Source organism: Mesoplodon densirostris, chromosome 1 (assembly GCF_025265405.1).
Source record: "Mesoplodon densirostris isolate mMesDen1 chromosome 1, mMesDen1 primary haplotype, whole genome shotgun sequence".
Lineage (NCBI taxonomy): Eukaryota > Metazoa > Chordata > Mammalia > Artiodactyla > Ziphiidae > Mesoplodon > Mesoplodon densirostris.
The window spans coordinates 38,548,388-38,561,683 of NC_082661.1; the positions used below are offsets into that span (position 1 = coordinate 38,548,388).

General features: G+C 40.6%; 1 protein-coding gene across 1 annotated transcript in view; it reads right to left on the reverse strand.

The window, feature by feature from the left end:
* LOC132492633 (interferon-induced protein with tetratricopeptide repeats 1-like) overlaps window positions 1-13,296 on the reverse strand; it is a 15,443-nt gene continuing 2,147 nt past the window's right edge. Inside the window, exon 2 of the mRNA XM_060102364.1 lies at window positions 1-3,941. Coding sequence (XP_059958347.1) covers window positions 2,507-3,941 — 1,435 coding nt within the window. The 3' untranslated portion in view covers window positions 1-2,506. The remainder of the gene's footprint in view (window positions 3,942-13,296) is intronic.

A 13,296-nucleotide genomic window follows, 5' to 3' on the forward strand; every position in this document is an offset into this window, starting at 1 on the left:
GTGGTTAGAAAGAACCAAGCTGATCTCCCTGTGCCATGTAGCTGCTCCCCACTAGCTATCTGTTTTACATTTGGTAGTGTATATATGTCAGTGCTACTCTCTCACTTCGTCCCACTTTACCCTTCCCCCTCCCCTTGTCCTCAAGTCCATTCTCTACATCTGTGTCTTTATTCCTGTCCTGACCCTAGGTTCATCAGAACCATTTTTTTTTTTAGATTCCATATATATGTGTTAGCATACGGTATTTGTTTTTCTCTTTCTGACTTACTTCACTCCATATGACAGACTCTAGGTCCATCCACCTCACTACAAATAACTCAGTTTCGTTTCTTTTTATGGCTGAGTAATATTCCATTGTGTATATGTGCCACATCTTCTTTATCCATTCATCTGTCAAAGGACACTTAGGTTGCTTCCATGTCCTAGCACTTGTAAATAGACCTGCAATGAACATTGTGGTACATGACTCTTTTTGGATTATGGTTTTCTCAGGGTATATGTCCAGCAGTGGGATTGCTGGGTCATATGGTAGTTCTACTTTTAGTTTTTTAAGGAACCTCCATACCGTTCTCCATAGTGACTGTATCAATTTACATTCCCACCAACAGTGCAAGAGGGTTCCCTTTTCCCCACACCCTCTCCAGCATTTATTGTTTGTAGATTTTTTGATGATGGCCATTCTCACTGGTGTGAGGTGATACCTTACTGCAGTTTTGATTTGCATTTCTCTAATGATTAGTGACGTTGAGCATCCTTTCATGTGTTTGTTGGCAATCTGTATATCTTCTTCGGAGAAATGTCAATACCAGCAAATGACTGAATCAATAGCACTTCAAACAAAATGGCATAAAACAAGAGAAACTACTTGGCACAGTTTGACAATGAATTAAATTTCAAACATCTTCATGGGGAAAGCTGACCTTTAATTGACTGTGTATTTGTTTTACTATCTTTCTTACTAGATTGTAAGCTGCATGAGGTTTGGGGAAAATGTCTGCTTTGTTTCACTGAGGGGTAGCAGAATGTGCCACCCCCAAATATGCCACCTTGCCATAGGATTATTTTGAGCTAAAGGCAGTTGAAAAGAAGCAGATATAAGGAAAGCTCTCTGCTCTCCCCCATCTGCCTGAAAAAAATGTCTCTCCTCCTCTACCAGGAATGACAGAAGTTAATCACCTGAGACAACTCTAGTCTCTAATCAACCCAGAGACACAAACAGAAAAATATACATCACAAACCTTATAAGCAGGCTATTGTCTTCCATTAGTTTCCCTCATATACTTGCCTTCCTATAATTTGCCACTTAGAAACTAAAGTTCTTTGCCTTTACCTTATCACTTCTCTAAAAATGTATTGTTTGTTTGTTAGAATGCTGTATAAACCCACCCCTTTGAATTACTCATCACTGGGTACTCCCCTGTGTATGCCTGATGCAGTGTTAATAAACTTGTTTGTTTTTCTCTTGTTAATCTGTCTTTTTTCAGTTAAGGCCCAAGCCAATGAACCTAAAATGGGTAGAGGAAAAAGAATTTTCCCTCCCCTACATCACCATAGTATTTTTGGTATCTAGCACTGAAAACTATTTATTGATAAAATGAATGAACTGAACATTTTATTTTATGTAAGTCCAGTGGTTTTTTTTAAATAGATCTTTATTGGAGTATAACTGCTTCAGGATACTGTGTTAGTTTCTGTTGTACACCAAAGTGAATCAGCCATATGCATACACATGTCCCCATATCCCCTCCCTCTTGAGCCTCCCTCCCATCCTCCCTGTCCAGCCCCTCTAGGTGGACACAAGCACCGAGCTGATCTCCCTGTGCTATGCTGCTGCTTCCCACTAGCTAACTACTTTACATTCAGTGGTGTATATATGTCGATGCTACTCTCTCTTTACCCCAGCTTCCCCCTCCCACCCCATGTCCTCAAGTCCATTCTCTATGTCTACATCTTTATTCCTGCCCTGCAGCTAGGTTCATCAGTATCGTTTTTTTTTAGAGTCTATATATAGTTAGAATAAAGTATTTGTTTTTCTCTTTCTTACTTACTTCCCTCTGTATGACAGACTCTAGGTCCATCCACCTCACTACAGATAACTCAATTTGGTTTCTTTTCATGGCTGAGTAATATTCCATTGTTTATATGTGCCACATGTTCTTTATCCATTCATCTGTCAATGGACATTTAGGTTGGTTCCATGTCAAGGCCAGTGTTTTATTTGCTACAAATCTACTCAACAAACTTTCTTTTTTCTACTACATAACATTCACAGAGAAATGGTTCTTCTGTCTGCTCCTCTCTCTCTCACACACACAGAGACCTGTATAGTCTGTTTCACTATTTTCTCAATACAACCAATGTTTTATCAGGTTTGAGTAATTGTTCAAAGATTACATCATTGCAGTGAATTACATAATATGTTTCTGAAAGCAGCAAGCAGAAAAGATGATTAGTATATGTTGACATAAAATCAAGTGATAGGTAAGAGTGGTCCATATTTCAATGCCTACGGGTCGGTCACAAGCACAGAGTTCTCCAAGACAGGAACCAGCCTCAGGGCCTGCTCGTAATACTCCAGGGCTTCATTCATTTCTCCTTTTACTTTGTGGATGAACCCAAGGATGCACAAGCTTTCTATATCTGATGCATCTTTCTGAAGTTTCTTTAAAGCCAATTTCTTCAAAGAACTGATACTTTTATTCCTTCCTAATGATGCGTTTTCTATTTTTACTGCTTTTAAATAATGGCTGATTGCATCAACTTCAGATTTTTTTTGATATTCCAGAAATCGGCCGTAGTGGAAGTGTACCTGTTGCAGCATATGTTTGTTGAGTGCTTCCATGCATAACACCTTTTGATAAGCATCTTCAGCTTTTTTGTGGTCACCTGCTTCTGTGTACATTTCTGCCAGGTCTATGTAAGCAAACTCAAATGTGGGCTTTTGTTGCACAGCAAATTCAAAATGATATATGGCTGATTGTATTATTCTGTTGACGTTTGCTTTATCCTGTCCTTTAGGCTGCCAGTTTGTAGCTTTCTTTATTTGGATGATTTGTGCCTTGTAGCAAAGCCCCATCTGGTGATGCAGGAGGACAGAGGAGGGTGTTGCTTCCAAGGCCAGTTTTAAGAACCAAAGAGCTTCACCCAGAGAGCCTTTTCTTCGGTAAAAGGTGGCAATATATCGGAAGACATAGATCTTTGAAGACGCGTTGGTCAGTGCTTCTTTAATGTATTTTTCTCCTTCAGCTTCTTGTCCTACAGCTTGAAGCTTCAGGGCAAGGAGAACCTTAATATATGCATCTTTTGGATTTAGCCTGATAGCCTGTTTTAGGGTATTCAGACAAAATGCCCCAGGACTTCGTTCTTCTTTGTGAAAGCTCTCCAGGCGATAGATGGTGATTGCATACCCAGTGCTGAATTCAGGGTTTTCAGGGTCCTCTTCCAGAGCCTTTTCAAAGCAGACCTTGGCCCGTTCATAATTCTCTCCTCCACATTTCAGCAAGGCCCATCCTTCCTCACAGTCCATCTGAGGACACTCCATTCTGTAGCTGGAGGAATTTGCAAGCTTCCTGCAAGTGTTCTTCACCTCGTCCAGGTAAATCTGGGCTTCTGCATGTCGGCCCATGTGGTAATGCAGCCAGGCATAGTTGCCCCAGGTAACCAGACTTCTCACGTCTGATTGGTTGCCATATTCTTGCAGGGTTAAGTCTTCAGCTTCTTTCAAACTCTTCAGGGCTTCCTCGTTCTGGCCTCTCAGGTGTTTCACATAGGCCAGTAAGTTGTATATTCCTATGTTGTATTTGGTATCTAGGAACTCAATCTGGTCCAAGACCCTGTTTTCTAAATCAGGTATTTCATCGTCTTTAATGACCAACTCCCATGTAAAGTGACATCTCAACTGTTCCAGCTTATCCTTGATCTGATCTTCATCAGCATTATTACTTTAAAAACAAAAGCAGATTTTCTTTGTTAGGTGACAAAGAGCCAATAGAAATAAGCCAGACAAAACACCACATATTTAGAGCTTAGCCTTGAAAAGGGCACGCCTGCTTTGATCTTCCTTTGAGTTCCTGTATTTCTAAGATCCATGTGGCCTTTGAATGCAGTTTGCTTGGCTTCATACACTGGCCCCAGCACTTTCTAGCCATGCAACCTCTCTGTGCTTCAGAGTCTCCTTTGTAAAGTGGGGAAAATAATAGACTTATCACACTGGATTTGGTGAGAAATAATAAGCCTATCTATGGAAAGCACTTAGAACATACATATTTCATGCTATGTAAGAGTTTCCTAGGAGATTTGTTCAAGATGTGGAGTAGAAGGACATGCGCTCACTCCCTCTTGTGAGAGCACTGGAATCACAACTAACTGCTGAACAATCATCGACAGGAAGACACTGGAACTCACCAAAAAAGATAGCCCACATCCAAAGACAAAGGAGAAGCCACAGTGAGATGGTAGGAGGGCCACAATCACAATAAAATAAAGTCCCATAACCGCTGGGTGGGTGACTCAATCTGGAGAACAGTTATACCACAGAAGTCCACCCACTGGAGTGTAGGTTCTGAGCCCCACGTCAGGCCTCCCAACCTGGGGGTCCGACAAGGGAGGAGGAATTCCTAGAGAATCAGACTTTGAAAGCTAGCAGGATTTGATTGCAGGACTTTGACAGGACTGGGGGAAACAGAGACTCCACTCTTGGAGGGCACACACAAAGTAGTGTGTGCATCGGGACCCAGGGGAAGGAGCGCTGACCCCATAGGAGACGGAACCAGACCTACCTGCTAGTGTTGGAGGGTTTCCTGCAGAGCCCAGGGGCAGCTGTGGCTCACTGCGGGGACAAGAACACTGGCAGCAGAAGTTCTGGGAAGTACTCCTTGGCGTGAGCCCTCCCAGAGTCTGCCATTAGCCCCACCAAAGGGCCTGTAGGCTCCAGTGCTGGGTCACCTCAGGCCAAACAACCAACAGGGAGGGAACTCAGCCCCACCCATTAGCAGACAAGTAGATTAAACTTTTACTGAGCTGTGCCCACCAGAGCCACAGTCAGCTCTACCCACCACCAGTCCCTCCCATCAGGAAACTTGCACAAGCCTCTTAGATAGCCTCATCCACCAGAGGGCACACAGCAGAAGCAAGAAGAACTACAGTCCAGCAGCCTGTGGAAGGAAAACCACATTCATAGAAAGATAGACAAAAGGCAGAGGACTATGTAGCAGATGAATGAACAAGATAAAATCCCAGAAAAATAACTAAATGAAGTGGAGATAGGCAACCTTCCAGAAAAAGAATTCAGAATAATGATAGTGAAGGTGATCCAGGACCTTGAAAAAGAATGGAGGCAAAGGTCGAGAAGATGCAAGAAATGTTTAGCAAAGACCTAGAGGAGTTAAAGAACCAACCACTAGAAGAATCAAAGAACAAACAAACAGATGAACAATACAATAACTGAAATGAAAACTACACTAGAAGGAATCAGTAGCAGAATAACTGAGGCAGAAGAACGGATAAGTGACCTGGAAGACAGATTGGTAGAATTCACTGCCATGGAACAGAATAAAGAAAAAAGAATGAAAAGAAATGAAGACAGCCTAAGAGCTGTCTGGGACAACATTAAATGCACCAACATTCACATTATAGGGGTCGCAGAAGGAGAAGAGAGAGAGACAGGACCCAAGAAAATAGTTGAAGAGATTATAGTCAAAAACTTCCCTAACATGGGAAAGGAAATAGCCACCCAAGTCCAGGAAGCTCAGAGAGTCCCAGGCAGGATAAACCCAAGGAGAAACATGCCGAGACAGATAGTAATCAAATTGACAAAAATTAAAGGCAAAGAAAAATTATTGAAAGCAACGAGGGAAGAACGACAAATAGCATACAAGGGAACTCCCATAAGGTTAACAGCTGATTTCTCAGCAGAAATTCTACAGGCCAGAAGGGAGTGGCACAGTATGTTTAAAGTGATGAAAGGGAAGAACCTACAACCAACATTACTCTACCCGGAAAGGATCTCATTCAGGTTTGACAGAAAAATCAAAAGCTTTACAGACAAGCAAAACCTAAGAGAATTCAGCACCACCAAACCAGCTCTACAAGAAATGCTAAAGGAACTTCTCTAAGTGGGAAACACAAGAGAAGAAAGGACCCACAAAAACAAACCCAAAACAATTAAGAAAACGGTAATAGGAACATATATATCAAAAATTACCTTAAATGTGAACAGATTAAATGCTCCAACCAAAAGACACAGGCTTGTGGAATGGATACAAAAACAAAACTCATATATGTGCTGTGTACAAGAGACCCACTTCAGACCTACAGAGACATACAGACTGAGAGTGAGAGGATGGAAAAAGTTATTCCATGCAAATGGAAATCAAAAGAAAGCTGGGGTAGCAATACTCATATCAGATAAAATAGACTTTAAAATAAAGAATGTTACAAGAGACAAGGAAGGACACTACATAATGATCAAGGGATCAATCCGAGAGGAAGATATAACTATCAAGATCAATAAAATAAAGATCAATAAAACTAAAAGCTGGTTCTCTGAGAAGATAAACAAAATTGATAAACCATTAGCCAGACTCACCAAGTAAAAGAGGGAGAGGACTCACATCAATAAAATTAGAAATGAAAAAGGAGAAGTTACAACAGACACTGCAGAAATACAAAGCATCCTAAGAGACTACTACAAGCAACTCTGTGCCAATAAAATGGACAACCTGGAAGAAATGGACAAATTCTTAGAGGGGTATAACCTTCCAAGACTGAACCAGGAAGAAACAGAAAATACGAACAGACCAATCACAAGTAATGAAATGGAAACTGTGATTAAAAATCTTCCAACAAACAAAAGTCCAGGACCAGATGGCTTCACAGGTGAATTCTATCAAACATTTAGAGAAGAGCTAACACCCATCCTTCTCAAACTCTTCCAAAAATTTGCAGAGGAAGGAACACTCCCAAAGTCATTCTATGAGGCCCCCATCACCGTGATTACAAAACCACACAAAGATACTACAAAAAAAGAAAATTACAGGCCAATATCACTGATGAATATAGATGTAAAAATCCTCAACCTGATACGAGCAAACAGAATCCAACAGCACATTAAAAGGATCATACACCGTGATCAAGTGGGATTTATCCCAGGGATGCAAGGATTCTTCAATATACGCAAATCAATCAATGTGATACACCATATTAACAACCTGAAGAAGAAAAACCATATCATCATCTCAATAGATGCAAAAAAAGCTTTTGACAAAATTCAACTCGCATTATGATAAAAACTCTCCAGAAAGTGGGCATAGAGGGAACCTACCTCAACATGATAAAGGCCATATATGACAAACCCACAGCAAACATCATTCTCAATGGTGAAAAACTGAAAGCATTTCCTCAAAGATCAGGATCAAGACAAAGATGTCCATTCTCACCACTATTATTCAACACCCAAGACCCAAAATACTAGCCTTAATGGGTAAATCATTTATGAATCTAGTATAATGGTTAAAAGACAAAAGTTTAAAAAATAACTATAGCTACAGTAATTTGTTAATGTATACACAAGGTAAAAATATACAAATTGTGCCATCAAAAACATAATCTGGGAGGATGAGAGAGTTAAAAAGGTAGAGCTTTAGTATGTGTTTGAACTTAAGTTATCAGCTTAAAATAAACTATTATAAATATAAGATGTTTTATATAAGGCTCATGATACCACAAAGCATAAATTTATGATAAATACACAAAAGATAAAGAGAAAGGAATCCAAGCATATCATTAGAGAAAGTCATCAAATCACAGCAGAAGAGATGGAGAGACGAAGGAAGGAAAAAAGTAACTGCAAAGTAACCAGAAAGCAATGAATAAAATGCTATAGTAAGTCCATAACTATCAATAATTACCTTAAATGTAAATGGACTAAATCCTCCAATCAAAAGACACAAAACGGTTGAATGGATAAAAAACAAGACCCAACTATATGCTACCTTCAGCTTTAAGGACACTCATAGACTGAAAGTGAAAAGATGGAAAAAGATATTCCATGCAAACAAAAAGAAAGCAGGCTTATATTGGACAAAATATATAATAAGAGACTATAATAAGAGATAAAGAAGACTATAATAAGACTATAATAAGAGATAAAAACAAAGACTATAATAAGAGATAAAGAAGGTCATTGTATAATGATAAAGGGGTCAATCCAACAAGAGAATATAATATCTGTAAATATTTATGTACCCTACATATGAGCACCTAAATATATAAAGCAAATATTAATAGTCCTGAAGGGAGAAATAGATAGTAATACAATAATAGTAGAGGACTTCAGTAACACATTTTCAACAATGGAGAGATCATCCAGATAGAAAATCAATAAGGAAACATTGGACTTAAATGACACATTAGGCCAGATTGACTTTATATGTATATCTATATAGATATATGGATATATGGATACACACACACACACAAAGAACGTTCCATCCAACAACAGCAGAATGAATACATGTTCTTCGCAAGCACACATGGAACATTCTCCAGGATAGAGCATATGTTAGGCCACAAAAGAAGCCTTAATACAATTTAAGAAGATTGAAATCATATCAAGCATCTTTCTGACCAGTATTATTCAGCCATAAAAAAGAAGAAAATCCTGCCATTTGTGACAACATGGATGGAACTTGAGGGCATTATGCTAAGTGAAATGAGCCTGACAGAGAAAGACAAATACTGCATGGTATCACTTATATGTGGAATCTAAAAAAAAAATTCAAACTCATAGAAACAGAGTAGAAAAGTGGTTGCCAGGGGTGGGAGCAGGGAATAGAGAGAGGTTGGTAAATGAGTACAAATTTTCAGTTATAAGATGAATAAGGTTTGAGGAGCTAATGTAAAGCATGGTGACTACAGTTGATAACACTGTGTTGTGTAATTGAAATCTGCTAAGAGGATAGAACTTAAATGGTCTCATCCCCCCACAAAAAGTACATGAGATGATGGGTATGTTAATTATCTAGGTGGGGGACTCTTTTCACAAGGTATACATATATCAAATCGCTACAGTGCACACTTTCAATATCTTACAATTTTGTATGTCAATTATAAAATGAAGAAAAGAATTATCTTAGAAAATCTGTTCCCTTTTTCTTCTATATAGTTTAGGTACATGAAATACTTGGTCCCCCGCACGCCCTGCAGATTTTCATTACATATTTATTGTGAATTGACATGTTTACATGTCAATTCTGTAATTGATATGTTTACGACAATGTAAATATATTTGACTGAGTAGATAAAAATAAAACATTTAAAGCTAAAACTCCATTTGCCAAGCTTTCCTCACTTACTAATTTATCTCATGTGTTTTTCTTAGATAGCTGCACTCTTCAGTTTATTATTTACATAAATTATTTCAACACCTTCCTATTATTTAAATATATGCTAACACATTTTTACATGCTCTAAGACTTTTTTTAAATATCTTTATGGAGTATAATCGCTTTACAGTGTTGTGTTAGTTTCTGCTGTATAACAAAGTGAATACATGTGTATACAAAGTGTATATATGTATACATATATCCCCATATCTCCTCCCTCTTGGGTCTCCCTCCCACCCTCCCTATCCCACCCCTCTAGGTGGTCACAAAGCACCGAGCTGATCTCCCTGTGCAATGCAGCTGCTTCCCACTAGCTATCTGTTTTACATTTGGTAGTGTATATATGTCCATGCCACTCTGTCACTTCGTCCCAGCTTACCCTTCCCCCTCCCTGTGTCCTCAAGTCCATTCTCTATGTCTACGTCTTTATTTCTATCCTGCCCCTAGTTTCATCAGAACCATTTTTTTTTTTGTAGATTCCGTATATATGTGTTAGCTTATGGTATTTGTTGTTCTCTTTCTGAATTACTTCACTCTGTATGACAGACTCTAGGTCCATCCACCTCACTACAAATAACTCAATTTCGTTTCTTTTTATGGCTGCATAATATGGTATTGTATATATGTGCCACATCTTTATCCATTCATCTGTTGATGGACACTTAGGTTGCTTCCATGTCGTGGCTATTGTAAATAATGCTGCAATGAACACTGTGGTACATGACTCTTTTTTTTTTTTTTTTTTTTTTGTGGCATGCGGGCCTCTCACTGTTGTGGCCTCTCCCGTTGCGGAGCACAGCTCCGGACGCGCAGGCTCAGTAACCATGGCTCACGGACCTAGCCGCTCTGTGGCATGTGGTATCTTCCCGGACCGGGGCACGAACCTTTGTCCCCTGCATTGCAGGCGGACTCTCAACCACTGCGCCACCAGGGAAACCCCATGACTGTTTTTGAATTATGGTTTTCTCAGGGTATATGCCCACTAGTGGGATCGCTGGGTCATATCGTGGTTCTATTTTTAGTTTTTTAAGGTATCTCATATGTTTTTGAAAGTTGCTTTAAATACTCTCTCTCTCTCTCTCTCTCTCTCTCTATATATATATATATATATATGTACAGACATACATACTCTATCTCTATATATACACATATAGTGTATAAAATTTAATAAATTGCTGAATAATAATTCAAATCTTTAAGGGAACAAGCAAGCAGGTAGGATGCTGGCTGAAGTAAAGAGAATGTCTAAGTTCAGGTGAAATGTGGAGAGTTGAGTGCCCTTCCTACCTGGAGATTTGGTATCTCATTGAAAGAATCGGGGAGGTAAGAGCCCTTTGCGCCCAGGAAGAGATTTCTCATGGGCTCACGCTGCAGCTGTGACCAAAGCAGATAAAACCAGCATTGCTAGTCCTTAGGAAATATCCAGAATCAACCCATTTTTTAAATTAGTTTCTGCTTTATAACAAAGTGAATCAGTTATACATATACATCTGTTCCCACATCCCTTCCCTCTTGCGTCTCCCTCCCTCCCGCCTTCCCTATCCCACCCCTCCTGGCGGTCACCAAGCACTGAGCTGATCTCCCTTTGCTATGCGGCTGCTTCCCACTATCTATCTACCTTACATTTGGTACTGTATATTAGAATGAACCCATTTTACAGTCTTTCCTCCTTCTCCTTTCTGCTGACCCGCCTGGATGGTGGCATTGCCCACACACCCCATGGTAGTTGGCACATCTCCTTCCAGGACCTTGTCAAAGCCATGACTAGAGTACAATCTTGAAATTCGCAGAAAGAGGCCCTGTTTAAATGGTAAAAGTAGGAGTTTCAAGGGAAATCTCTGAGGCAGCTTGACCATGGACATTGTGGTGATGCTTCTGTGGAGCATATGACTCTGTGAAGGGCCAGGCAGACCTCATGCCCAGTTAGTTGTTCAGGACAGGGACAACCCAAGGAGCCCATCACTTCAAAAAGTGAGCCAAGGAACTCTCCAGAGCAGTGCTTCTCACACTTTAGTGTGCACAAGGACCAAATCACCTGAGGATCTTGTTAGAATGCTGATCTGGATTCAGTAGGTCTGGGATGCTGCCTTGGTAGCAACCTCCCAGGGGGTGTTAGATTTGAACCACACTGAGTAGCAATGTCCTGGGAAGACTTCACTTTGGGGCAGTGAATTCCGATCACCAGTTTCTTCTCCCTAAAACATCCCTTAAAGAGGCAAGCCTTGCTTTATGTCAACATCCCACCCCTCCCACTCCCTACCCACTTTGGGCTTCCTCCACTCACATTTATACACGTACAATGCAGGAAGCATGTAGTGTGTGAATGAAGTACCTGCTGTCCCCTTTAAATACATATTTCTTTCCTAGGCCTTCTTTCTGATCTGTTCAATCAGGATTTCCCAATGCAGGGCCCAGTAATTTGGTTCTAATAGAGCACTCGGGTCGGGTGTGGTACAGGGAATCTGCCACGCAGTTTGAGAGGCTCTGTGACACTTACTCCCTGTTTATAGTTCACACGGGAAGTCTGGCAGGTCGGTAAGAAGATGGTTCGTGTAGACATATTCTCCAGTGCTGTCAGAGCACATTTCAAGGCAAAAGCGACTTCATTACGAAGTTTCATAGTGCTGAACTAATCCTTAGCACATTTGCTGAGAAGTCAGCATGCTTTTAAAATAACCACAGGAACCATAACAAAACACACAAAGCTCTGATTCTGTCCTTTCCAATATAAGAAACAAAAGGGGGACCGGGACCTGCAGCAACTTTCCTCCAGGCCCCAGCTCTCACTGACCAGATTTTGCCTGAAAGGATCTGAGCATGCCCTCCTAGGCTCTCTCAACATCCCTTCCCAGCTGCCAGCTGCCAGCTCTGCTGGGAGCACATCCCTCAGCACCTGACTCTGTAAATCAGGCAGAGCCACAGAAATCAAAGTGCATGCACTGGTAAGATAGATTAGATAGATGATTAGTGAAATGCATATTTAATCTACTAGCAAAAACGGAATCAGCATAATTCAGGAAGTTGCTCTCAAGAACAAGATTTGGGAGAGATTCTCAACTTCCTGTCAGAGAACCAGGGAATATTTACTTCATGATGGCCGTTTCCCTGCAGTTCTGAAAAGCTGGGGTTCAGGCCGATTTTATTTTCTGCTGTGGGCTGCAAGCAAATGCAGAGGAGGTTTCCACTCAGGATGCTAGCTGTTAGGTCTGTGCTTTTATAAAATGGAAAAGGAAAACAAAACTGAGGCAATGCTATCAAGATTCCTGCTGAGGAGAAACTGAAACTGAACATGCAGAGCTGAGCTCAGTTCTCCACTGGGAGTACCATTCTACACAGACTCTGCAACTGTGCTTGAGAGTTAGAAAGAAGGCATTGTGGATGCCATACACATTATAAGCCCTCCTCCCAGAGATTCAGATGCAACCTAGGGGTGGGCTTGGGCTCCGGACTCTGCATTTTCACAAGCACCCTGGAAATTCTGTTGCAGAAGTCCCTGTATCGTGTTTTTGAGAAGCATAGTCCTGGAGGTATTTTGTTTTGTTTTTTGTTTTCTTTTGTTTTGTTTTGGCAGTACGGTATGCAGGGTCTTAGTTCCCCCACCAGGGGATTGGACTTATGCCCCCTGCAATGGAAGTGAAGAGTATTAACCACTGGACTGCTGGGGAAGTCCCTGGAGGTATTTTGAAAAGCAGTTTCCCATTTGTGGGAGATCATGTAATGTATCAAACAGTGATTCAGACATCTAGAAGAAAGGAAAATAACCACAGAAAGCCTGGACTTCGGTTTTCTCTTTGACCAGCTCTGGGATATTTCTTGAATCACATCACAGCCTCATTTCCTCATTTCTAAAATGGCCTGGAATAAATTTCCTTTTTTCTTCCATCCAAATGATAGGAAACTGTGCCGTAGGGAG